The following is a 24,634-nucleotide window of genomic DNA, read 5'->3' on the forward strand; positions in this document are numbered from 1 at the left end:
CGGGTGTGGCCCAGCACTCCGTGTGGTAACAAGCCTTCCAGGTAATCCTGATACACGCTTAAGTTTGAAAACCATCCTTCAAGGCTCCCAGTCTTTAACCTCCTTTTTACATCACAAATTTTGGTCCTTAATCCTCGGCATAGTCCTGCTCTTAGAATGGTATAATCTTAAACTCTCCCAGAGGGAAATATAAAAATGCACAAGTGTGAATGAATAAAAACCTCGGCACAAAGGCAGGCAGAAGAGCCAGGGAGCAAAGCTTTGTTCACCCGTCCCCGGCCTGCCCTCCCCCGGTCTGATGCTGCTTTTTTCCACCCAGAAAAGCAGTCACTCTAGTTACAGGAATGGTTGTGTGCCGCTGACAGCGTTAGCAATCAGACCGTCCTCCCCGGGTCGCGGGAGACGCCGGTGGCTGCGGAGCCCCGTCCCACCCCTCCCCGGTCCGAAATACTCCAATTTTGGGGGGTGGGGAGGTTGGGAGAGGTGGATTGCCAGCCTTCATCTCCCACCCTTTATTATGGGGCAAACCATTCTTCCTGGCACAGAAGTCACGGAGACTAAAAGCCCTTTCAGCTTCGGGAGCACCGGAGGCCCCGGCCGGCTCCCCGCCCCTCGGCGCCCGGAAAACCCGCAGTGGATTCCATTCACGGAGGGACGGGAGCGGCCGCCGGCGGCGCGCCTCACTGCGCATGCGCCCTCGCCCCGCCCGCTCCGAGCCGGAAGCGGAGCTCGCAGCCGGCCCGGCCTGGCCAGGGCGTCGGCACCGGCGGCCATCTTGGCTTCCCCGGCGAGGCGGCGAGAGGGGAAGAAGTTGTAGGGTGGGGGCCGGAGTGAGGAGGAGGGGAGAGGAGGGGGAGGAGGCCGCGGTGGGGCAGGGCGGGGACTGCCTGCCCGCCTGGGTTGCGGAAGTGGTAGCGGCTGACCGAGCTTACTGCTTTCTCGCTGCTGCTTCAGCTTCCCGGTTCCCCCACGGACGGAGAGGGCGGCCCGGCTGTGGATGGTCAGATAGCTCCTGCCTTCCGCCGCCGATCCCTGGCCACAACCAGTACGGAGCAGACGGCGGCAGCGGCAGCAGCAGGCGAGGAGGAAGATGGCGGGACGGCTGCCGGCCTGTGTGGTGGACTGTGGCACCGGGTACGGGGGCTTGCGGGCGGGGGCGGGGAAACTGAGGCTGAGGTGGGAAAATGGCGGGGAGGCGGAGGTGGGGGATGAATGGGGCGGCCAGGTGCCGCCGCCGGCGGTGTCAGCCCCGGCCCGGTCGGGGTGCGAGGGGTGGGGCCCGGCGAGACAGGCCGCCCGCGTTCCCGGTTTCACACTCTGGGACCTGGGCGGGTGCGCGGGGCCGAGGAGCCCCCACGGGGTGGATTTCTCCGCGCACCGCTCCCGCCCTTCCCCCGCCGCGGTGGGCGGCCGCCCGGGGTGCGCGGAGGTCGCCGCCCGGGGTGCGCGGAGGTCGCCGCCCGGGGTGCGCGGACGCGGTGCGGGGGTCGCCGCGCCCGGCGCCGGCTCTCCCTGCCCTCCGCGCCCTTCCTGCCGGCTGTCGAGGCCCGCGGGGCCGGGCGCGGGGACCGGCTCGGCCGAGGAGCGAGAGAAGAGAAGCGCGCCGGTCGGTGTTGCAAGATCGCGGTGACCACACTGCCCGGGGTGTGGGTGGGGAGCGGGCGGAATGGGCCTCGGAAGATGGGAGGCGACATCGGGGCTTCCTCGGCCGCCGCCCGCCGCCTCGTCCCCTCGCGGCCCTTCCCCTCGCGGCCCGCGGGGCCCCCGGCGACCCGAGGCACGTTTCAGTCCGAGGGAGATGTCATGCGTTCCTCCTCCTGCCTTCGAAAAGTCCCCCCCGTGAGCCAGCGCGCTGCAACTTCCTCAGTTTTGTCAAAGCCGCTTCCTGCTTTCGGGCTTTCATACCCTTATAAGGTAGTTTTTCGTTTCCAACCTGAACACCTCTGATGAGAACTTGCAGAATTAAGCCGATTTCAAATCGACCCGAGTGCCTTCCCGGTGCTGGGTGTCACGTCATGTGAGCGTAAACGATATACATACATGTTCGTTTCCCGGGGACGGAGGCCGGGGAGCGCCGGGAAGGCATTGTCAGCGGCGGGCATTCCTCTGGCGGTGCCGGCGGGGAGGGCGGTGTGGGGCCGGCGAGGCGCCCGCTCTCCGCGGAGCTGGGGTCCTGGCTGTGCTGTCATTGACTGAAGCGGGGACGGCCTTAGGAAGTGGTCTTCCCTTTCCCTTCTTAGGCGTTGCAGAGAGTTACACCGCGCTTGGGAGTTCTATGTAGAAAACACTGTATTTGAGCGCAGAATGACTGCTTTATGTTACTGTATTGGAAGTGTTTTCTTTTTGTGGACGTGCCCTGCGCTGATTTATTATTACATCTGTTAATTTCCAAAATACTCCGATTTTTTTTGGGGGGGGGGGTGAGGGTTGGGAGAGGTGGATTACCAGCCTTCATCTCCCACCCTTTATTATGGGGCAAACCATTCTTAAAGGATGCGCCTCTGTTTGCTCTCTGTAAAATTTCTCTTAACTTTATGCTAGTGTGGCAGTTTCTAAAATCCCAGCCATGCACAGGGAAACAACCCATCTATTAATATTTTCCCTTGGGGAAAATTAGCCTAGTTTAGCCTTGGTTACATGTATTTTGTGTGTGTGTGTGGACAGCTTATTAAAGCTACTTTTTCTTAATCCAGTCGTACTTTCCAGTATTTTCTTTTTCTCCCTTCTTAGTCTAATTGGTGAATAGTTTTATGTTCAGGATTAGTTTTAAAATCAGATTTGGCCCGACTGAGAAGGAATTTTCAGTGTGTTTTGTTAAACTGAAAAATATTGCTACATAGTTAATATTTTATACTTTGGAAATTATTGGGTTGTCAATAAAATTAGTATAGATAATTAACACCCCAGTAAATAACGTCTTAAGTAGGATGTTACCTTGTCTTCCTTCATTTTTTCCCTTTTGAAATACAGTTTTGGTTATTTTTGAATTAGTATACTAGATATTTCATTGAGGTTAACTGTCCTTAAGTGACCTTTCTGATAGGGCAACTTTGACCTTAAAACACCTGCCAAGTGACCAGGAGGTGTGGGGAGGGTTCAGTTTATATTTAGGATATTTTTGTTTTAACATTTCAGTTATTACTACTTTGTTACATTTTACATTATTACATTAGTTTTACCTTACAAGGAGAGGTTGTTAACTGGACACTCATGATTTCAATGGAACTGATTAGGATTCCTCCTCATTGCCCGTTACTTTCTTTTACAAAACATTTATCACAATTTGAAATCCATCTTTAGAGATTCATTTATTTTGGTCTTCAAAGGGCTTTTTGGTCCTTCAGTTGCCTTTTAATGCAACTCCTAGACCAGTGATGGCGAACCTACGACACGCGTGTCAGAGGTGACACACGAACTCATTTTTTTGGTTGATTTTTCTTTGTTAAATGGCATTTAAATATATAAAGTAAATATCAAAAATATAAGTCTTTGTTTTACTATGGTTGCAAATATCAAAAAATTTCTCTATGTGACATGGCACCAGAGTTGAGTTAGGGTTTTTCAAAATGCTGACACGCCGAGGTCAAAAGGTTCGCCATCACTGTCCTAGAACATTACACCTTCAGCTTTATTAGCAAACACAGGATAGCTCATTGAGATTGGACCCTGGGACAAGCATCTCTAAGTGAGGCCTTACTTGATAGGGAGTTTTATGTTTCAGAATAGTGTGTGTGGTCTCCAGATGCAAATTGTGCACCTATAATTTCTGTATTCCTTTGTGCTTTAGAGAATGCATTCATGTCTTCGGTCTAATTGCAGTTACTCACTTAGTGTAAGTGAAAAATGAAAACCTTAATCAGTTTGCTCATTCCATTTAATTATATACATTAGCCCAAATGTGACTGAAGAAAGTGGCCATCTATGAAACTTGGTGGTCTTAGGTAAGAAAAGCTATAAGAGTTAGGAAATGAAGCTTAGAACTAGAATTTAAAAATCCTTCAGCAGAGATCCTTTATCTCAACATATGATGAAGAATCATTTAAGCTCAGATCATAAAAAATAACTCCTTTTGAAAAAATTTAGGAAGAAATAGTTCTTTCATATTGATACCCTATCTACACACTTTTTTTGGTTTGTATTAGAATAGTGCTGCAGAATAAAATTTGGCCACAAAGATTCTCATTGATAGAGCTGGTTGCTTAAGAACTAAATTACAGAACTTAAAGCTACAACCAGTGGTGAGGAAAACATTTTTTTTTTAATATATATATATTTTTACTGATTTCAGAGAGGAAGGGAGAGAGAGACAGAAACATCAATGATGAGAGAGGATCATTGATGGGCTGCCTCCTACATGCCCCCTACTGGGGCTTGAGCCTGCAGCCCAGGCATGTGCCCTCGGACCAGGGACCCTTCAGTATGAAGGCCGATGCTCTATCCACTGAGCCAAACCAGCTAGAGCGAGGAAAACATTTTTTTTAAAAGCACTTTTAAACACATGAAAAGTTAAAATTACCTTGTTATTTTTTTGCACGTTTTCACTCACATTTCAGTCAAGCCAAATAAAGGAGCTTTTAATGTGCTTTTATTATGTTGTGGCTTGGTTACAGAGCTTTGCATAGTAAAAATTCTTTTCCCCCTTTAAGATGCCCTCCCCTCCCCCATAGATGTTGCATTGGTAAATTATTTGCATTGCTTATGATAGCAGAGGTTAATAATAGCCTTATTGTAGAACTATTAGATATACTTAGATCTAGGATGAATTAAGGAATTTCCCTAATTGACTTAAACTTCTTAGCAGTCTTAAAATGTAAGCGTAAATATTTTGTTGGAGTCCATTCATAAGGAGCTTATTTTATTCATTCTGTAATCACATCCTAGCAATGAGTATAGATGGGATGACCTTGAGAGCAGAGGGGAAGGGCTAAGTGCATGGGGGAAAACATAAGTGGAAAGTTCATGTTTCTTACATTAATTCTGTACAGATTATTTTATAATGCTATTTATTTCTCCAGCTATCTCCAGGCGCAGAAATAGTCACTATATCTGTAACCCCAAAAAAATTCATGCAAATTTTTATTCCTTCATGGGTCATGTTTTGCATGCTGTTTGAAGTAATAGACATGTTCCTGTTGAGAAGTTAGTCTTATTTAGATTTTTGTAAAATCTCTCCTTTTTTGTCTTTTCTGATTATTTTGTGATGAAACATTGATTTTTGGATTGGGTATGTGTTGTATCTAGTGAACTTTCCAGCCTTATTGTAAAATACAGTTCAAAATTTTTATTTTTAAGCATAGAAGGGAAAGATCCACCAGTAGAAGACTTGCTGGTCAGGCTTTTTAGTTATCTTATTTAAACTTATGACAACTATTTTTTTTAACCTAATTTTACAAGTAAGAAAATTGGATTAGAAAATTTAAATTACCTTTTTAATGTCATGTAATTAGCAGCTAGTGAGAATTGCTATTTGGACTTAAGTTTTCCTGTACTTGAGCCCTGTGTTTTTCTATTACACTATAGGGACTCAGCCTCTTTTCAGAACTATGCACTTTGCTTTATTTTTATTAGTAAGATCAACTCTATTCTTGTTTAAAGTAATCGTTAAAAAATCATAGTATTACTCATTTGATTTAATTAATTAGTGAAACCTTACTGTGCAGATCTTTCCGACTTAAGATTTTTTTTTCTCGTTATGTGGATTCTTTGACTTATTTCCTTATAACTTTGCTTAAATTTATTCTCTAGAAAAAATTTACTCTCATAAAAGAGAAAGAAAAACAGACAAAAGGTTTTATCAGGTAATAACAGCTAACATTTATCAAGAATTGTGTGTCAGGCCTGTGCTAAATGCTTTATATTATCTCATTTACTTTTCACATTAATTGAGAAATATTATCTCCATTTTATAGACAATAAAATTTTGGGTGAGGGAAGTTAAACTACTTGTCCAAGGTATTTTAGCAAATAACTGATAGAGCCACCATACAGGGTGGGGCAAAAGTAGATTTGCAGTTGTGGGTATGCGAAATACAAGAGTTTATTTCTTGTATTATTATTTATTAATTATTGTATTTTCTATAAGAACAACTGTAAACCTACCCTTTTTGCCCCACCCTGTATAGTGGTCTCCTTACATAGAAGATGAGCCTTTGATAGGATGTTGATTAAGGTAGAAAGCAATGTTAGTAATTAAGTACTACTTGCACAGGTAGAAAGTAGTGTTGTCAAATCAAGTCTTAATGTATACTTAGCAGCAGGCCGGGCACTGTTGGAAATATAATGAAAATGCATAATAAAATTCGCGTTCAAGAATCTTAATGAGATAAGAGCTAAAAATCATTTAAAAAATTAGAGGCTGATGGAAGACTGCACTAATCAAACATTAAGATACTTAACTTTTCTGACAGCAACAACTATTCTGTAGGTTGTAAGGAAAGAAAGGGATTATTCTGGTCATGAAGAGTCAAGAAATGTTTAGTGAAAGTAGGATATGAGCTCTCCTTTGAAGGATTTGGAAGGATGCAGGAGAAGGAAAAGCATATATTACAAAATGGAGAGAGTAACTGGTTCTTGTCTTTAGCCCTCTTAGCATATGTTGCATATTTCCCACATTATGAATTGACTACAAAATAACGTAATGCAAACTAGATTATGTAATGTGAAAAGGTGCTAACACTTATTGAGCACTTACTGTGTACCCAGGTGTTCATTATATGTCAGCAAAGCTTTGATTTGAAGTAATTTTACTTGACAAAGAATAAAAATCTAGGAGAATAGTGAAATGTTGAAAATAGGGATTTCAGAATATTTTCAGGGTGGAATGCAGTAGGGTCAGATGTAAAAGAGGTATTTGGGATGCAGTTGTGGCACCTCGCACAGTAATAGGAACTAAAACTTTTTTTTGAATGAATGAACGAATGAATGAATAAACAGGAATTAGGGGTTTGGTTTACAAAACTGCTTCAGAAACACCCATACCCAGTGACTCAAGATCTCAAGGGTTACACCTAGGAATACTTATTTTAATAGGCTTCCTAGATGATTTTTAATTAGCCCTCTAAACACTAGCTTTGCAGAGTGGGCTGAAATAAGGTATTGGCAGTGGGAATGGAGTAGAAGAGAGAAATTTGGGAAAGGTTGTTTCTTTTATTTAGTTTGTACCTTTCTTCTGGCAGTTATATTGCCATTGTTTGTTTATGGTCAGCAAGATCTTTGCAATCATAGCTGTTTTTCAGTTCAAGCTCTACCATTTAGTGTGACCTGAAGCTGTACACTTCAAATGCTGCAGGTATTATTATTTTTTCTATCTGTTATTTGGCAGTCATAATATCTAATTTTTTTTTTGAGATAACGAATAAAAGTGGTTCATCACAGTGATTGGCACAGTAAGAGCCCAATACATTGTAATTATTTCAATTATCAGTTAGCTCCTTTTTTTTTTTTTTTATTGAATTGAAGGTTTTAAGGAAAGGAACACGGTGTCACACTTGTTTTCTTATCTCCAGCTAGTCTCTTATCTCATCCTAATTTTTACTCTTTTGGAGGAGAATATGTTCAAAATAAGGCTAAATTTTCCTTCACAGTATTCCTCCTTGTCCAGCATGCTTCCCCTCCTCCAACATGTGGAAACTGATAAATGCTTGGACTAGGGGCAGAAATGTGGAATGGTTAAAATGTAGCTCCAAGCAATATATCTTCTGAAACAAATCCTCTGTAAAAACATTTGAATGCTCACCTGTAATTCTGTTGGACTTGTGGCCTCTTTTATGACACTACTGATCTGTAATAGCCACTGGCATAAAGAGGCAAGAACAGAGCAGTTAGGTAATAACACTACACTAACATGCTTTATAGCTTACCAAGTACTTATAAATGCATGCATTATTTAGTCACAGTGTAAAATAAGGTGATGTTATTGGATTAATGCAGTGGTTCTCAACCTGTGGGTCGCGACCCCTTTGGCAGTCGAACGACCCTTTCACAGGGGTCGCCTAAGACCATCCTGCATATCAGATATTTACATTACGATTCATAACAGTAGCAACATTACAGTTATGAAGTAGCAACGAAAATAATTTTATGGTTGGGTGACAACATGAGGAACTGTATTTAAAGGGCCGGAAGGGTGAGAACCACTGGATTAATGTTTTAAGTTTGGTTCTTTAGAATAGGATAGTGATTAATATTACTTTGTGTGCTATTTGTTTATAACTTTATGTGGGCCTTTATATCATAAACATATAAAAGGTTGAGTAATCCAAAGCAAATAGACAAATATCCTAATTTTTGTAAAATTTTAATACTTTTCTTTCAAAAATTTTTTCAAAACCGTTCCAAACTGTTGATTTAAACTCAGGTTCTTAACATACTCCTTGTAACCAGGAAAGAAACAGACTTGGATTTGTGTGGTCAGATATATTCTTTTTCCCTTCTACTCTTTCTCCCTACCCCTATCTCAAAAAACATTTTCTCCATCTGTCCTGATGCTGAATATTTCATCTTTAAACATTCTCTCCTTTAAGGATCCTTGCCCTTTGTGAAGATTGTCTTTGAGATTTAGTCATTTACAGTAATTAGTGTGAATGAGCCATTGCTACAAGGAGGATAAAAGTCTTAAAATGGGGGAAATACATTTTAGGGTTTGTTTTTGAAATTATTTAAAAATATAAACTACATAATATTGGTCTATGATAAAATGCAAGTGTTCAATTATTTAAAGTTTTAGAGCTTAGTCTAATTAAATACAGTGCACTTTTCTTCTGCTATGTAAGCATTTTTAAAATTCAGTTACTTAAGGCTACAGAAATAGCATTTAATGTGCATTTGTGACACTTCCATGAATTAAGGGAAGTGCCTTATGACTCACATTAAATTGTGGAGCTGAAAAAGAATTTGAGAAATAATTTAAAACACACTTTACAAATGAAATAGAGGTCCAGAGTTGAGAAATGTCTTTTAGGATTGTTCCTAGTTATTAATTGATAGCATTGTTGAATTCTTTTAAATTTTCTTTGGCGTTCACATTCATGGGTTATAGTAGTTGAAATTTCTTATTAGTAATTGATATGCCATAATGTGTTAATTATAGTTAAAGTAATTTTGTTTGAGGCCTGGTACAGCACGTGCATCAGAATTCTTTAGTGTTTTCGTTGTACTACAAACACATTATGTGAGAAATAAAAAAATAAATAATTTTATGTTCCCCAGTATAACTTTTTAAACCAAATTTAGAAAAAACTTTATAAAATGAATGCTCTTTATACAAACTTTGCTTTTCATTGTTTGAGTCATATAAATCTTAAATATGTTTATTTTAGATTTTGGATTGCAGTTATTTACATGGGATATGTACAAATAAGACATTTCAAGGCCCTGGAGTAGTTTTGTTTTTGATATAATTGTTTATAACCTTCTTCTGTTCTTTTTTAACCTTTACCTGAGTATATGTTTTTATTGATTTGAGAGAGAGGTAGCGGGGAGGATGGAAGGGGAGAGAAAGAGAGAAAGAAAGGAGGGGAAACATCTGTTGGTTGCCTCCCTTACCTTCCTTAACCTAGGATCCAACCACCAACCTAGGTATGTGCCCTGATAGGGAATCAAACCCGAAACCTTTTCGGTGTAAGGGACCATGCTCCAAAAGACTGAGCCACCCAGCCAGGACTGTTTATAATCTTTTTAGAAACCCTTTGAAGTAGGTACTATTATGTAATTGCCATTTTAAAGATGAGGAAACTGAGGTATAGCGAACTTAATTAACTTGCTAAAGTAAACAGTAGATACAGTTAAGTAATAAATTCAGAATTTGAGCCCTGAGGTAGTCTGATTCTAGAGTCCATTGATATACTGCCCCCAGTTGGGATATATTCAACAAGGATGGTTAAATTGTTAACCCAGTTTTTGAAGAATGTTTGAATTTGAACTTACATATAAAAATAATAAATCTACATTTAGAACTACTAATTTTTGTACAAATATGAAATATATAGGGAAGTCTTAGTGACTAATTTATTGCTTTGATTAACCTAAAATACATGCATGTTAAATGATAAAGGCTTACTCATTAGCAGTGTGAATATGCCAAGGACGTATGTTGTATCTAACATGATAAAACTGACAATTGCTGGTTAATTCAGGACAGTTCAATTAAGGAAATGATATTTCATTACATATAATTTTAAAACAAAGGTATTTCTGAAGCTGCAATTTGAAAATGAATAATTTGTGCATTAAAAAGTCATTTCTCTCTCTTTAATAACTGCATAAAACACAGAAATGAAATAGTTCACTAGAATAACTTAATAGCCCTGGCTCATGTTATTTAGTGGTTAGAGCGCCAGGTGCAATTCCCTATCAAGGGCACATGCCTGGGCTGAGATTCACTCCCTGGCCCTGGTCTGGGAGCTTATGGGAGGCAACCAATCCATGTGTCTCTCTCACATTGATACCTCCCTTCTTCCCTCCTCCCCTCCTTCCCTTCCACTCTTTCTAAAAATCAATGGAAAACTATGCTGGGGTAAGGATTAACAAAAAAGAAAAAGAATAACTCAGTAATACAGACTGTTAATTTTTTTTATTAAACTCAGAAGACCTCAGTATTTGACTATGAAAATAAAGAATATATGGATTAAGGGAAACCGGTTAACCACAAAGTAGTTCTTTCTAAAATAGAACTAAAGAGATTGTTTTACCGAGTATATGATAGATTTAGATGCATTTTATATAAAAAGCACACAGTTTTAGTAAAAGCTTGCATGTTTCCTGTTTGAAAGTATTTAAAATTTTTTCTGTATAGTAATAAAAGTAAAGGTAACAGAGCAAAGAAGAGAACTTTAGGGGTTTTTTTTCCTTGCCTTTTCTTGGTTAATTTGTTATTCATTTAAAAGATTAGTTGAAAATTTTATTGCTTTTAAAATGCCTTTCAAAGGGACCTGCTTTGCTTATTTCAAATTGTCTTGCTGTCAGGAAAGTTACTTAAACAAAATAAGGGTTTGATATATATATATTAAGTGAACAGGAATTAAAATTGATAGGAAGACTGTGAGAAGAAGAGAAATGTAACTTGTTGCTATATCAGTGCGGAATCTTGGATGCAAACAACCAAATGACTAGCTAAAATAAGCAAAGAAAAAAAGAAAAAAGGAATTATTTAAAAGGCAGTGGTGTAGATCACAAAATTGATGGGAAGGCTGGAGAACCAGGCTCAGTAAAGCAGAGAAAAAGGGAGACTGGGTAACAACAGTCTGCCACCAAAGACGTGCTGTGGGAGGTCTGCAGGATGCTGCAACTAGATACTAACCATATGAGTTCTAAACCATCTCTTCAACTTGTCAAGATTTAAAGTTCTGATGTAAGCTTAGATTGGCTAGACATAGATCATGTGATGACAGCAGGTCAATATTAGTTCCTTCCTTCTATAATGGGATGTGGGGTTTTGCCTCCTGCTAATAAGTCTTAATCGTTGGTGGGTTCCTCAGAATAGGAATGGGGATTTGATTCTGGCAGAAAAAAATTAGTGTCCACTATAGGGAAAAGATGAGTATGGGAAAATATGTTGATCCTTTTTCTTTATGTTGCCTTAAATTCCTTATTTCATTTTAATAACTATTTGATCTGTTGCTAACTAGCAGTTTGAATCAGCATTCTTTTCCAAAAGTGCAAAAATCCTTAGAATTTGTGTTTACTCTAAACATGTGAAAGAAGTTTTTTTAAAGAATGATTGATGGTTTGAGTAATACAGGATTTTCGTTAGAGGAATAAAAATCTAGTAATTTTGTGATTATGGAATATTTTGGAAATGCAGTGATATGAGAGGCTATTTATTTAAGATTTCTTAGAAAAAATATTGAACCCAGAATTATGATTTAAAGAATTTGAGCTGCACTCATTTATTTTTTTCAGAATATAAGAGCGCGCGCGTGCACACACACACACACACACACACACACACACACCCTCTCCCCCCCAAACACAGGAGGAAATAGCTTATGCATTTATTTGTTTATAGTTGGAGAAATTCGTCTTCAGTAAATATCTAGTAAGCATCAACTATGCAGATGAACACTTTTGCAATACTTTCGTCATGGAGAATATAAAGTTCAATTAGTGTTCTGGCAGGTATTAATGAAACTTTTTGGAATTATAGGTGAAAGAAAATTTATATTTTCCAGGGAAGATGTAAAAAGTCTTCCTGGTAGAGATAACAACTGAAGCCCTGGACTGATAGACAGGTATAAGGTGCGAGAACAGTGGAAGGAGACAAAATGAGGTGGGAAAAGGAAAGGTTGAATTTAGGTATGTTAGGTGTGATATATAAGGAAGTAGTGTATTTCATATGGTACACAAAAATATTGAAATGTTTGATATTGTACAGGGAAGTAGCGAAAGAATCTGACACATGGAAGATGCTCAGTAATTGCTTCTTGAGTTGATTTAAATTAAAAAAGATGTTGGAACTGGATTATGGAGTTCTGGAAATTCGTGAATTCTATGGTATTTATATTGTGGGTAGTATTAAATCATAATCTATCATAAACCAGATTTATGATAGTAGAAAGTATATTTTATGACTATTCTGGTGAATTATGAAGATAAAAATAGTAGACAGCACATGGTGCATACTATGTGGCAGGCACTATTCTAATTATTTTATATGTATTAATTCATTTGATACCTAACCCTACAGGTTAGGTACTATTACTCTTTACAGATGAAACTGTGACACAGAGAGTATAAATTCCTTGCCAAAGATCACTTAGCTAGCATGATAAACTATACTGTTAGTTCTTTTCTCTGGTTTTATTTTGGTTGTAACTACTCATGCTTAAGGAAGACCACAGAAGAGCATTGCTTTTGGAGGATTATAGATACTTGAGTTCAGATATAGCTTTACTATTTCTTTGAAGTGGCTTCTTTGAGCTGCAGTTTTCCAATATTATGTAAACAAAGATAGAACAGCTGTTTACATATAATAATTAAGGGCAGCTGTATTTATAATCTATATATATAAAAGCCTAAGCGACTGAAAGACCTGTCGACCAGTTGCTATGATGCGCACTGACCACCAGGGGGCAGATGCTCAACACAGGAGCTTCTCCCTGGTGGTAGTGCGCTTCCACAGCCAACCTCCCGCAGTCTCCTTCCCCCCCCCCCCCCCCCCCCCGGCCTCAACTACCCCCACCCCCCCCACCGGTGCACAAACTTGTGCACCGGGCCTCTAGTTATTATATAAATGTATTGAAAGTAATTACTTACTTCACTATTAAAATGTTCTCAGTTCTATGATGAATACTATGGTATCTACAGAAAGATACAGCATGATCTTGTACTTGGCTTAAAGTTTAGTTCCAGAGATGAAACTAATGTATATGAAATAATTAATAATGGTATATTAGTCTTCAATTGTTTGGGGAGATTAATAAGAGCTGTAGTATTTGAAGGATGAAGGAGCTGAACTTGACTACATCCTTGGAAAAGCATAAATATATGATAGATGGAAGGGAAGGAAGACTGTCAATATAAACTAAATCAAAAGCTCTGTGACGGCAATATGTCTTTTTTTTCACCCTTTCTCCATGTTATGGCCTTGTATATAGTATTTAGTAATTCCCAGTAAATATTTCATTGACGAAAGGAAGTCAGGAAGGAGTTGAAAATATTTGAGGTAGGGAGCTGTGGAACAGCAAGTAGTTTATAATATATATTTCTATCCTGCCTTATTTCAGAAGGATTTAAGATGAGGCACAGTGGTTTGGAATTGATTTGATGGGCAGTGATTGTGTAAATCATTAAGCAAATTGATAAAAGTTAAATTTATACATTATTAGCCTAAGTATAGTATTTTGTTTTAAACAGTTCTATTGAATATTAACATACCATAAAATTTAACTTTTAAAATTATAATTGAGTGATTTTTTTTGTACATTCACAAGGTTGTGCAACCATCTCCACAATCAATTTTAGAACATTTTTATCACCCCCAAAAGAAACCTCATATCCATTAACCGTCAACTCTCCATGCTTCCTGCCCTCAGCCCTTGGCAACCACAAATTTACTGCCTGTCTTTAAGATGGATTTGCCTATTCTGGCCATTTCTTATCAATGGTTTGTGGTCATTTGTGACTGGCTTCTTTAATGAGGCAAGTATTGACTGCTGTATTTCTTTAGTGGTGGATAGTTAGGCTGGTACACTAACAAAGAGTTTGGGAAAACGTTGCCAAGAATCTTTGAAGGAGTAATTATAGGAATGGATAGAGGAGTAAAAGAAATAAAGGAAAATGATACTGGGAAAGAAATGTTTAATGAATACATACTGAGTGCCATTCACTGTTGTCTTTAATCCTCATGACAGCCTTGTGAATTCAGTTTTTATTCCTTATGCATTAGAAATAAAATGTATGATCACAACGTAGTAAATGCTGGAACAGATATTTTACTCATGACTTTTTTTAAAATTGATTTTATTGGGGTGACACTGTTTAATAAAATGATATAGGTTTCAGGGGTACAATTCTATAATATATCATCTATATCCTATCTAATAAAAGAGAAACATGGTAATTGGGGTATGACCGCTACCCTTCCCATTGGCTAATCAGGGTGATATGCAAATTAACTGTCAGCCAAGATGGTGGCCGGCAGCCAGGCAGCTTGAAACTAACATGAGGCTTGCTTGCTTCAGTGACGGAGGACTCCAATGTTCTCCGCCTGCCTTGCCGGCCTCTGAGCCTGCAGTTTAAGAAACATTGTAACAAATATAGAAGCTAAACAAAACCCCAGAAACCTGCTTTCAGCAAGCCGGGATCTCAGAGCTGGAGTTGATACAGAGTTTCGATTATAGAACCGAAACAAACCAGATACCTGCTTTCAGGAGCTGGAGCCTCAGAGCTAAAGCTGGCCCAGAATAAAAAAAAAAAAGAAAAAAAGGAGTGGTTGGGAGCTTCCGTTACCCACCAGCCTGAAAACAGCCCTCAGCCCCTCACCCAGACTGGCCAGGCACCCCAGTGGGGACCCCCACCCTGAAGGGTGTGTGACCAGCTGCAAACAGCCATCATCCCCTCACCAAGGCTGGCCAGGCATCCCAGTGGGGACCCCCAACCTGATCCAGGACACCCTTCAGGGCAAACCAGCTGGCCCCCATATGTGCACCAGCCCTCCATCCTATATAGTAAAAGGGTAATATGCCTCCCAGCACCGGGATCAGCGGAGCCGCGAGGCCTCCCAGCACCGGGATCAGCGTGACAGGGGGCAGCGCCCAAACCCCCTGATTGCCCTGCGGCTCTGTGTGTGACAGGGGGTGGGGCCACAACCTCCCTATCGGCCCTGCTCTGTTCGTGACAGGGGAAGGCGCCCCAACCTCCTGATCAGCCCTGCTCTGTGCCTGATATGGGGGAGCTCCCCAACCCCCTGATCGCCCTGCGACTCTGTGTGTGACAGGGTGCGGCGCCCCAACCCCCCCCTCCCCCCATGGGCCCTGCTCTGTGTGTGACGGGGTAGAGCCATAACCTCCCCATTGGCCCTGCCCTGAGTGTGACAGTGGCAGCGCCCCAACCCCCTGATCGGCCCTGCTCTGTGGGTGATAGAGGGCGGCACCCTAACCCCCTGATCCGCCCTGCTCTGTGTGTGACAGCGGGCGGTGCCCCAACTCCCCTATCGCCCCTACTCTGTGAGTGACGGGGGAGCTCCTCAGCCCCCTGATGGGCCCTGCTCTGTGCGTGACGGGGGAGCTCCCCAAACCCCTAGTGGGGCCTGTTCTGTGCGTGACAGGGGGCAGCGCCCCAACCCCCTGATCGGCCCTGCTCTGTGTGTGACGGGGTGGCGCCACAACCTCCCTATCGACCCTGCCTTGAGTGTGACGGGGTGGTGCCCCAACCCCCCAATCGGCCCTACTCTGAGCGTGGCTGAGGGTGGCATTGCAACCTCCCAATCCGCCCTGCTCTGTGCATGACAGGGGCGGCGCCCCAACTCCCCAAACGGCCCTTCTCTGAGCCCGACCAGGGGCTGCACCTAGGGATTGGGCCTGCCCTCTGCCACCCGGGAGCAGGCCTAAGCCAGCAGGTCGTTATCTCCCGAGGGGTCCCAGACTGCGAGAGGGCACAGGCCGGGCTGAGGGTCCCCCCTTTCCCCCCCGAGTGCACAAATTTTTGTGCACCAGGCCTCTAGTGTTTTATAATTTATGTGTTCACCACTCCAAGTCGTCTCCTTCCATCTCCATTGATCTCCCCTTTACCCTCTTCTACTGCTCCCAACCCCCCTTTCCTTCTGGTAATCATACTGTTGTCTGTGAGTTGGCTTATTTTTTTTTCCTCTTAATTCCTTCACCTTTTTCACCCAGTCTTTCAACCTCCCTCTCCTCTGATAGCTGCCAGTCTGTTCTCTGGATCTATGACTCTGTTTATATTTTATTTGTTAGTTTATTTTGTTAATTAGATTCTGCGTATAAGTGAAATCATATCGTATTGTCTTTCTCTGACTGGCTTATTTCACTTAGCATAATGCTCTCCAGGTCCATCCATGTTATGGCAAAGGGCAAGGGTTCCTTCTTTTTTACTGATGAGTAGTATTCCATTGTGTAAATTGTACCAGAACTTTTTTATTCACTCATCTACTGATGGACACTTGCTCTAATTCCTTATCTCAGTTAATGTAAATAATGTTGCAATAAACATAGGGGTGCTTATAATTTTTCAAATCCGTATTTTGGGTTTCTTTGGATATATTCCCAGAAGTGGAATTGCTGGGTCATACACACACACACACACACACACACACACACACACACACACTAATAAAAGGTAATATGCTAATTAGACTGGATAGACCGGACTTCTTCCAGACATCCTTCTGGACAAAGCCATGGTGGCGGGGGCCGAGGCAGAGGTGGTTAGGGGGATCAGGCCGGCAGGGGAGAACGGTTAGGTGTGATCAGGCAGGCAGAGGGGGGTTTGGGCCGATCAGACAGGCAGGCATAGTGGTTAGGGCCAATTAGGCAGGCAGGCAGGCAAGCATGTGAGTGGTTAGGAGCCAGTGGTCCCATACTGTGAGAGGGATGTCCGACTGCTGGTTTAGGCCCCGTCGCGCATCAGGCCTAAACCAGCAGTCGGACATCCCCTGAGGGGGTCCCGGATTGGAGAGGGTGCAGGCCATGCTGAGGGACCACCCCCCTCCCATGCACGGATTTCATGCACCAGGCCTCTAGTATGTATATGTGTATGTATTTTACTGATTTCAGAGAGGAAAGGAGAGGGGGGAGAGATAGAAACATCAATGATGAGAGAGAAACATTGATCAGCTGCTTCCTACACACCCCCCACTGGGAATCGAGCCCTCAATCTGGGCATGTGCTCTGACCGGGAATCGAACCGTGCCCTCAGGGTTCATTGGTCCACACTCAACCACTGAGCCATGCTGGCCGGGCAAAGCAGTTATATTTTTAATTCTAGGTAATTCCATACTATTTTCCACAGTGGCTGCACCAATATGCATTCCCATCAAACAGTGCACAAGAGTTCCCTTTTCTCCACATCATCCCCAACACTTGTTGTTTGTTGTTTTATTGATGATAGCTATTCTGACAGTTGTGAGGTGATATTTCATTGTGGTTTTAATTTGTATTTTTCTGATGGTTATTGACGTTGAGCATCTTTTCATATGTCTATTGGCCATCTGTATGTCCTCTTTGGAGAAGTTTCTATTCAGTTCCTTTGCCCATTTTTTAATTGTATTATTTGTTTTGCTGGTGTTGAGTTTTGTAAGTTCTTTATAAAGTTTGGATATTAACCCCTTATCAGATATATCATTGGCAAATATGTTCTTACGTCTTTTAATTTTGTTGATGGTTTCCTTTGCTGTGCAAAAACATTTTTATTTGTTGTAGGCCCATTTGTTTATTTTTTCTTTTGTTCCCCTTGCCTGAAGAGATATATCCAAAAATATTGCTACGAGAAATGTCTGATTGTACTGCCTATGTTTTCTTTTATGATTTTAATGGTTTTGAGTCTAGCATTTAATTCTTTAATCCATTTTGAGTTTATTCTTTTTTTTTAATTAAATCTTTATTGTTCAGATTATTACATTTGTTCCTCTTTTTTTCCCCCCCATAACTCCCCTCCTCCCAGTTCCCGCCCCACCCTCCGCCCTCACTCCCCACCCACTGTCCTCATCCATAGGTGCACGATTTTTGTCCAGTCTCTTCCCGCATCTCCCACACCCCTTTCCCCCCCAGGAATAGTCAGTCCATTCCCTTTCTATGTCCCTGATTCTATTATAATCGACAGTTCATTCTGTTCATCAGATTATTTATTCACTTGATTCTTAGATTCACTTGTTGATAGATGCATATTTGTTGTTCATAAATTGTATCTTTACCTTTTTCTTCCTCTTCCTCTTCTTAAAGGATACCTTTCAGCATTTCATATAATCCTGGTTTGGTGGTGATGAACTCCTTTAGCTTTTCCTTATCTGTGAAGCTCTTTATCTGACCTTCAATTCTGAATGATAGCTTTGCTGGATAAAGTAATCTTGGTTGTAGGTTCTTGGTATTCATCACTTTGAATATTTCTTGCCACTCCCTTCTGGCCTGCAAAGTTTCTGTTGAGAAATCAGCTGACAGTCGTATGGGTATTCCCTTGTAGGTAACTGAGTTTCTTTCTCTTGCTGCTTTTAAGATTCTCTCTTTGTCTTTTGCTCTTGGCATTTTAATTATGATGTGTCTTGGTGTGGTCCTCTTTGGATTCCTTTTGTTTGGGGTTCTCCGCGCTTCTTGGACCTGTAAGTCCATTTCTTGCACCAGGTGGGGGAAGTTTTCTGTCATTATTTCTTCAAATAGGTTTTCAATATCTTGCTCTCTCTCATCTTCTGGCACCCCTATAATTCTGATGTTGGTACGCTTGAAGCTGTCCCAGAGGCTCCTTACACTATCCTCGCATTTTTGGATTCTTTTTTCATTTTGCTTTTCCGGTTGGGTGTTTTTTTGCTTCCTCGCATTTCAAATCATTGACTTGATTCTTGCGCTCCTCTGGTCTGCTGTCGGGAGTCTGTATAATATTCGTTATTTCAGTCCGTGTATGCTTAATTTCTAGTTGGTTCCCCAATATAAGATCGAGGGTCTCATTAGTTTTCTTGTAGATCTCATTAAGTTTATCGGCGGCTTCTAAACAGTTCTTGAGAGACCTTAAAAGTGTGGTTCTGAACTCTATATCTTCCATTGACAATTTTGTCCTGTTTCTTTGTCTCCGCATTGAGTTTATTCTTGTGTATGATGTAAAAAGGTGGTCTGATTTCATTATTTTGCAATATCTGTTCAATTTTCCTAGCACCAAATATTATCAAGTAGAATATCTTTGCCTCATTGTATATATTCTTGCCTCCTTTGTCAAATACATATTAATTGACCATAAAGACATGGGTTATTTCTGGGCTCTCTATTCTTTTCCATTGATCTATATGTCTGTTTTTATGCTATTTTGATTACTGTGGCCTTGTAGTATAGTTTGATATTAGGTAGCATGATTCCTCCTACTTTATTTTTCTTTCTCAAGATTTTTGTTGCTATTCAGGATCTTTTGTGGTTCCATATAAATTTTTGGAATATTTGTTCTAGTCCTGTGGAATATGCCATTGCTATCTTGATAGGAATTGCATTGAATCTATAGATTGCTTTGGGTAGTGTGGACATTTTAATTATCTTAATTCTACCTTTCCATGAACACAGTATATGCTTTTACTTATTTGTATCTTCCTCAGTTTCTTTAGTGTCTTATAATTTTCTGAGTACAGGTCTATTACTGCCTTGGTTAAAATTATTCCTAGGTATTTTTTTTTATGCAATTGTAAATGGGATTGTTTTCTTAGTTTGCCTTTCTGGTAGTTCATTATTGGTGTATAAAAATTGAGCTGATTTCTGGGTATTTACTTTGTATTCTGCTACTTTACTGAATTTATCAGTTCTAGTAGTTTTTTTTGTGGAATCTATAGGGTTCTTATGTACAATATCATATCATCTGCAGATATTGACAGTTTTACTTTTCCAATTTGAATGCCTTATTTCTTTTTTTTTTTGTCTGATTGCTGGGGTTAGGACTTCTATAATAATAAAAGCATAATATGCTAATTAGACCAGATGTCCTTCCGGACAACCTTCTGAACGAAGCTGGGGCTGAGAGAGAAGTCCGGGTCCTAGGTGCCTGCCGGCAGCCAGAGAGAAACCTGGGCCGAAGGTGCCAGAGGGAAGCTGGTGCCGGCAGCCGGGGGAAGGAAGGCCTACTCTTGCACAAATTTTGTGCATTGGGCTTTTAGTGTTGAATAAAAGTGGTGAGCTCAGCTGGCATAGCTCAGTGGTTGAGTGTCAACCTATGAACCAGGAGGTCACAGTTCCATTCCTGGTCAGGGCACATACCCACCGGGCTGTGGGCTCAATCCTCAGTGAGGGGTGTGCAGAAGGCAGCTGATCAATGATTCTCTCTTATTGATGTTTCTATCTTTCTCTCCCTCTCCCTTCCTCTTTGAAATCAATAAAAATATAATTTTAAAATTAAATAAATTTTTTAAAAAGTGGTGAAAGTGGATATCCTAAGGGAAATGCTTTTAGTTTCTGTGCCAGGCCAGCACAGTCAAGGGTTCAGTGAGCCTGGGGTGGAGGTGAGCCGCGAAGGATTCAAGAAAAGACAAAGAGAATAAGCTGGGGCTCGGTGGATCTCCTGTGCCTGGATGAGGCCACAGAGAGGGATCCAGACAGCAAGCTGAGGCTTTATTTTATAGCCAGAGAAAAACAAGGTATTGGTCAACATAGTTACAATGTTCTTGTGAGTTTTACTTGTTTTGGCAGCACTTGCTGCACCTCCCACAGCCCATTAGCTACCTAGGAAGGATCTAGGGGGTGGCCATAAGGTCAAGCTTAATTATGCTAAGAAGGCTCTGCCCTCTAAGCTGGGACTTGTTTGTGGCTCTGCCTCAGGTCAATCCGAGGCTTAACTCTAGAGCCGCTACCTACAAGTTTCTGACCATTAAAAATGATGTTGGCTGTGAGTCTATGGCCTTTTATTATGTTGAGGTATGTCCCTCTATTTACACTTTGCTGAGAATTTTTATCTTAAACATGTGCTGGATTTTATTAGATGCTTTTTTCTGTATTTATTGATATGATTATGTTGTTTTTATCATTCATGTTGTTTATATGGTATATCACATTTATTGATTTGTGGCTTTTGTACCAACCTTGTATTTCCAGAATACATCCCATTTGATTATGGTGTATGATCTTTTTAATGTATTGCTGCAACAGGCTTGCTAATATTTTATTGAGGATTTTAACATCTGTGTTCATCAGGGATATTGGCCTATAATTTTTTTTTTCTTTGTAGTTGCCTTTTCTATTTTGTTTTTTAAAAATACATTTTTATTTATTTCAGAGGGAGAAAGGGAGAGATAGAAACATCGATAAGAGAGAATTATTAATCGGCTGCTTTCTGCATGCCCCACACTGGGGGTCTAGCCCACAACCCAGCGGGCACGTGCCCTTACCAGAAATCAAACCCTGAGCTCCTGGTTCATAAGTTGATGCTCAACCACAGAACCACACCAGCTGGGCTGGTTTTGAAATTAGGATTATGCTGGCCTTGTAGAATGAGCCTAGGAGTCGTTCCTCCTCATATTTTTTGGAATAGTTTGAGAAGGATAGGTGTTCTTTGAATGTTTGGTAAAATTCACCTGTGAAGCCATCTGGTCCAGGACTTTTGTTTGTTGGGAGTTGTTTGATTATTGCTTCAATTTCATTAGTTGTAATCTATTCAGATTCTCTGATTCTTCCTGATTCATTTTTGGAAGGTTGTATAAAAATTTGTTATGTCCTGATTTTTCAATTTGTTGGCATATAGTTGTTTGTGATATTTTCTTATAGTCCTTTGTATTTCTGTGGTGTTAATCGTTACTTCTCTTTCACTTCTGATTTTTTTAACTTTGAGTCCTCTCTCTTCTTGAGTCTTATTAAAGGTTTGCCCATCTTGTTTATCTTTTCAAAAACCCAGCTCTTTGTTTCATCAGTCTTTTGTATTGTTTTTTTAAGACTTTCATTTATTTTAGCCCTGATCTTAGTTATTTTCTTCCTTCTAAACTCACTTTGGGCTTTGTTTGTTGTTCTTTTTCTAATTCCTTTAAGTGTAAGTTTAGGTTGTTTATTTGATATTTTTTCTTGTTTCTTGAGATAGGCCTGTAATGCTATGAATTTCCCTTTTAGGGCTGCTTTTGATGTGTCTCAGAGATTTGGGATTGTGTTCTCATTTTTATTTGTTTCAAGGTATCTTTTGATTTCTTCCTTGATCTCACTTTGAACCCATTTATTGTTTAGTATCATGTTTCTTAGCTTCCATGTTTTTGTGTATTTTTCAGGGTTTTTTTTTCTTGTGGTTGATTTCTAGTTTCATACCATTCTGGTCAGAGAATATGCTTGATATGACTTCAGTCTTCTTAAATTTATTGAGACTTGTCTTGTATTTTAACATGTGATTGATCCTAGGAAACGTTCTATGTACACTTGAAAAGAATGTATATTCTGCTGCTTTGGGGTAAAATGCTTTAAAAATATCAATTAAATCCATATGATCTAGTGCAGGGGTCCTCAAACTTTTTAAACAGGGGGCCAGTTCACTGTCCCTCAGACCGTTGGAGGGCCGAACTATAGTTTAAAAAAAAACTATGAACAAATTCCTATGCACACTGCACATATCTTATTTTGAAGTAAAAAAACAAAACGGGAACAAATACAATATTTGTATTTGCATGTGGCCCGCGGGCCGTAGTTTGAGGACCCCTGATCTAGTGTGTCACCTAAGGCCACTGTTTCCTTGTTGATTTTTTGTCTTGAAAATCTATCCATTGATATAAATGGAGTGTTAACATACTCAATTATGACTATTACTGTCAATCTCTCTACTCATGTCCGTCAAGATTGCCTTTATATATTTAGGTGCTCCTATACTGGGTGTTCCCTTTATCATTATGTAGTGTCCTTCTTTGTCTCTTACATAGCATTTGTTTTAAAGTCTGTTTTGTGAAATATAAGTATTGCTACTTCAGATTTTTTTCCATTTCCATTTGTATGAAATATCGTTTTTCATCCCTGAAAAAGGAGTTTATTTTAGTCAGAGAGGAACTTTTCTGCCATCTACTTGTACAATTTCTTCTGGGTGGCTATCAAAAGTTTTGAGTTTATTGTAAAAATGTCTTAATTAATTAGCTATTTCAAGTATGAAAACTGATAGAGTTAAGTTAGGTTAATGGAATTTTACTTTTGGAAAGCTTTTTATTTGATAATTTAAAGTATATTATTTCATATTTTTATATAAAAATTTAAATGAAGTTTTTAAGCAAACCTCTTATAGCTAGCTGTACCAAGCTCCCTCCAGCTTATTAGAATGTGCTCTTCAAAAAAGGAAAAAAAAAGAGAGAATTCATGGACATGCACAACAGAGTGGTGGTGTGGGAGGTGTATGTGTGCAAGAGGGCATAGATGGGATAAATGGTAATGGAAAATATAAAATTAAAAAAAGGATGTAGATTTCAAATATTACTATATTTTACATGCATTGATAAGTAAAGGGTTAGAAATGTATTGCCTATTCCAGCTCATACTTTTAGACTCAGTTCCTTCAAATCTCCCTAGAATCTTTTCCTCTCATCTCTTCTACTTCCCCTACTTAAATGCTCCTATTCTTTTCTTATATATGAGCGTGAAAGTGTTTTATATGAGGATTTTTTTTTTTTAAATTTATTGGGGTGATATTGGTCAACATGAACATAGGTTTCGGGTGTGGGTTTAAATGCTTTCTGGAACTTTGATTCTTTCTGAACTTTGGATTTTTTTTAGTATTTTCAAAGTCTGATTTTCAAAACATTTTTTAAAGTTTCCTAATAATATAAGAGTTTTTAAAGAGTCAAATTCTTATTTTGTCATCTAGTTCTTTGCTATCTCTCCACCAGAAAAAATGTGAGGTTTCAAGGGCTCAGCCTACCTCAGCAATTTTTTTCCAGATTTTAGTATATGACCTTGTCTATTTTTTATTTGTTTTTTGATAATTTTTAATTGAATTTTTTGGGGTGACATTGGTCAATCAAATTCTATAGTTTTCAGGGATACAGTTCTATAATATATCATATGTATATTGTATTGTGTGTTCACCCCAAGTCAAGTTTCATTTCATCACCATTAATCCCCCCCTTTACCCTCTTCTACCTCCCTCCACCTTTCTTTCCCTCTAGTAATTACCATACTGTTGTCTATTAGGTGTTTTGTGGGGTTTTTTTCCCTAATCCCTTGACCTTTCTTACATTCTCTATTTTTTAGATTATATTCTACATACCACATTTTTCTTTTAGCCAGGAACCAAATTAATTCTTAGAGGCTAAGTAACTTTTAAGGTTAAGTGAACCAACACATTTCCCTTCACATTTTTAAAAAAATGGTAAAAAAATACTGGCATCTCTGATAGTCATTAAATACTATAATTTAGTGATGTATATCCATTGTATTCAGACTTCACAGGATTTTGTTTTTAGTGTCCAGTTATCTCCTAAGTAGTTACCTCCAATGTGCCGCTTGTTTTTTATTATTTGTTATTGTAAAAATACAGGCAGAATTCACTG

The 24,634-nt window shown here is 40.1% G+C and overlaps 1 protein-coding gene across 4 annotated transcripts in view; it reads left to right on the forward strand.

Annotated features, from left to right (window-relative positions):
• Nucleotides 1-706: 706 nt before the first annotated feature.
• ACTR3 (actin related protein 3) overlaps nt 707-24,634 on the forward strand; it is a 64,713-nt gene continuing 40,785 nt past the window's right edge. Inside the window, exons 1-2 of one of the 4 annotated variants that reach the window (XM_036320858.1) lie at nt 707-818; nt 955-1,134. In XM_036320858.1, coding sequence (XP_036176751.1) covers nt 1,091-1,134 — 44 coding nt within the window. In that variant the 5' untranslated portion in view covers nt 707-818; nt 955-1,090. Of the gene's footprint in view, nt 819-852; nt 1,135-24,634 lie in introns of those variants that run through there. The other 3 variants (XM_036320857.1, XM_036320859.1, XM_036320860.1) reach the window with 3 other exon arrangements.

This window comes from Myotis myotis, unplaced genomic scaffold (assembly GCF_014108235.1).
Source record: "Myotis myotis isolate mMyoMyo1 unplaced genomic scaffold, mMyoMyo1.p scaffold_m19_p_8, whole genome shotgun sequence".
In the NCBI taxonomy this organism is placed as follows: domain Eukaryota; kingdom Metazoa; phylum Chordata; class Mammalia; order Chiroptera; family Vespertilionidae; genus Myotis; species Myotis myotis.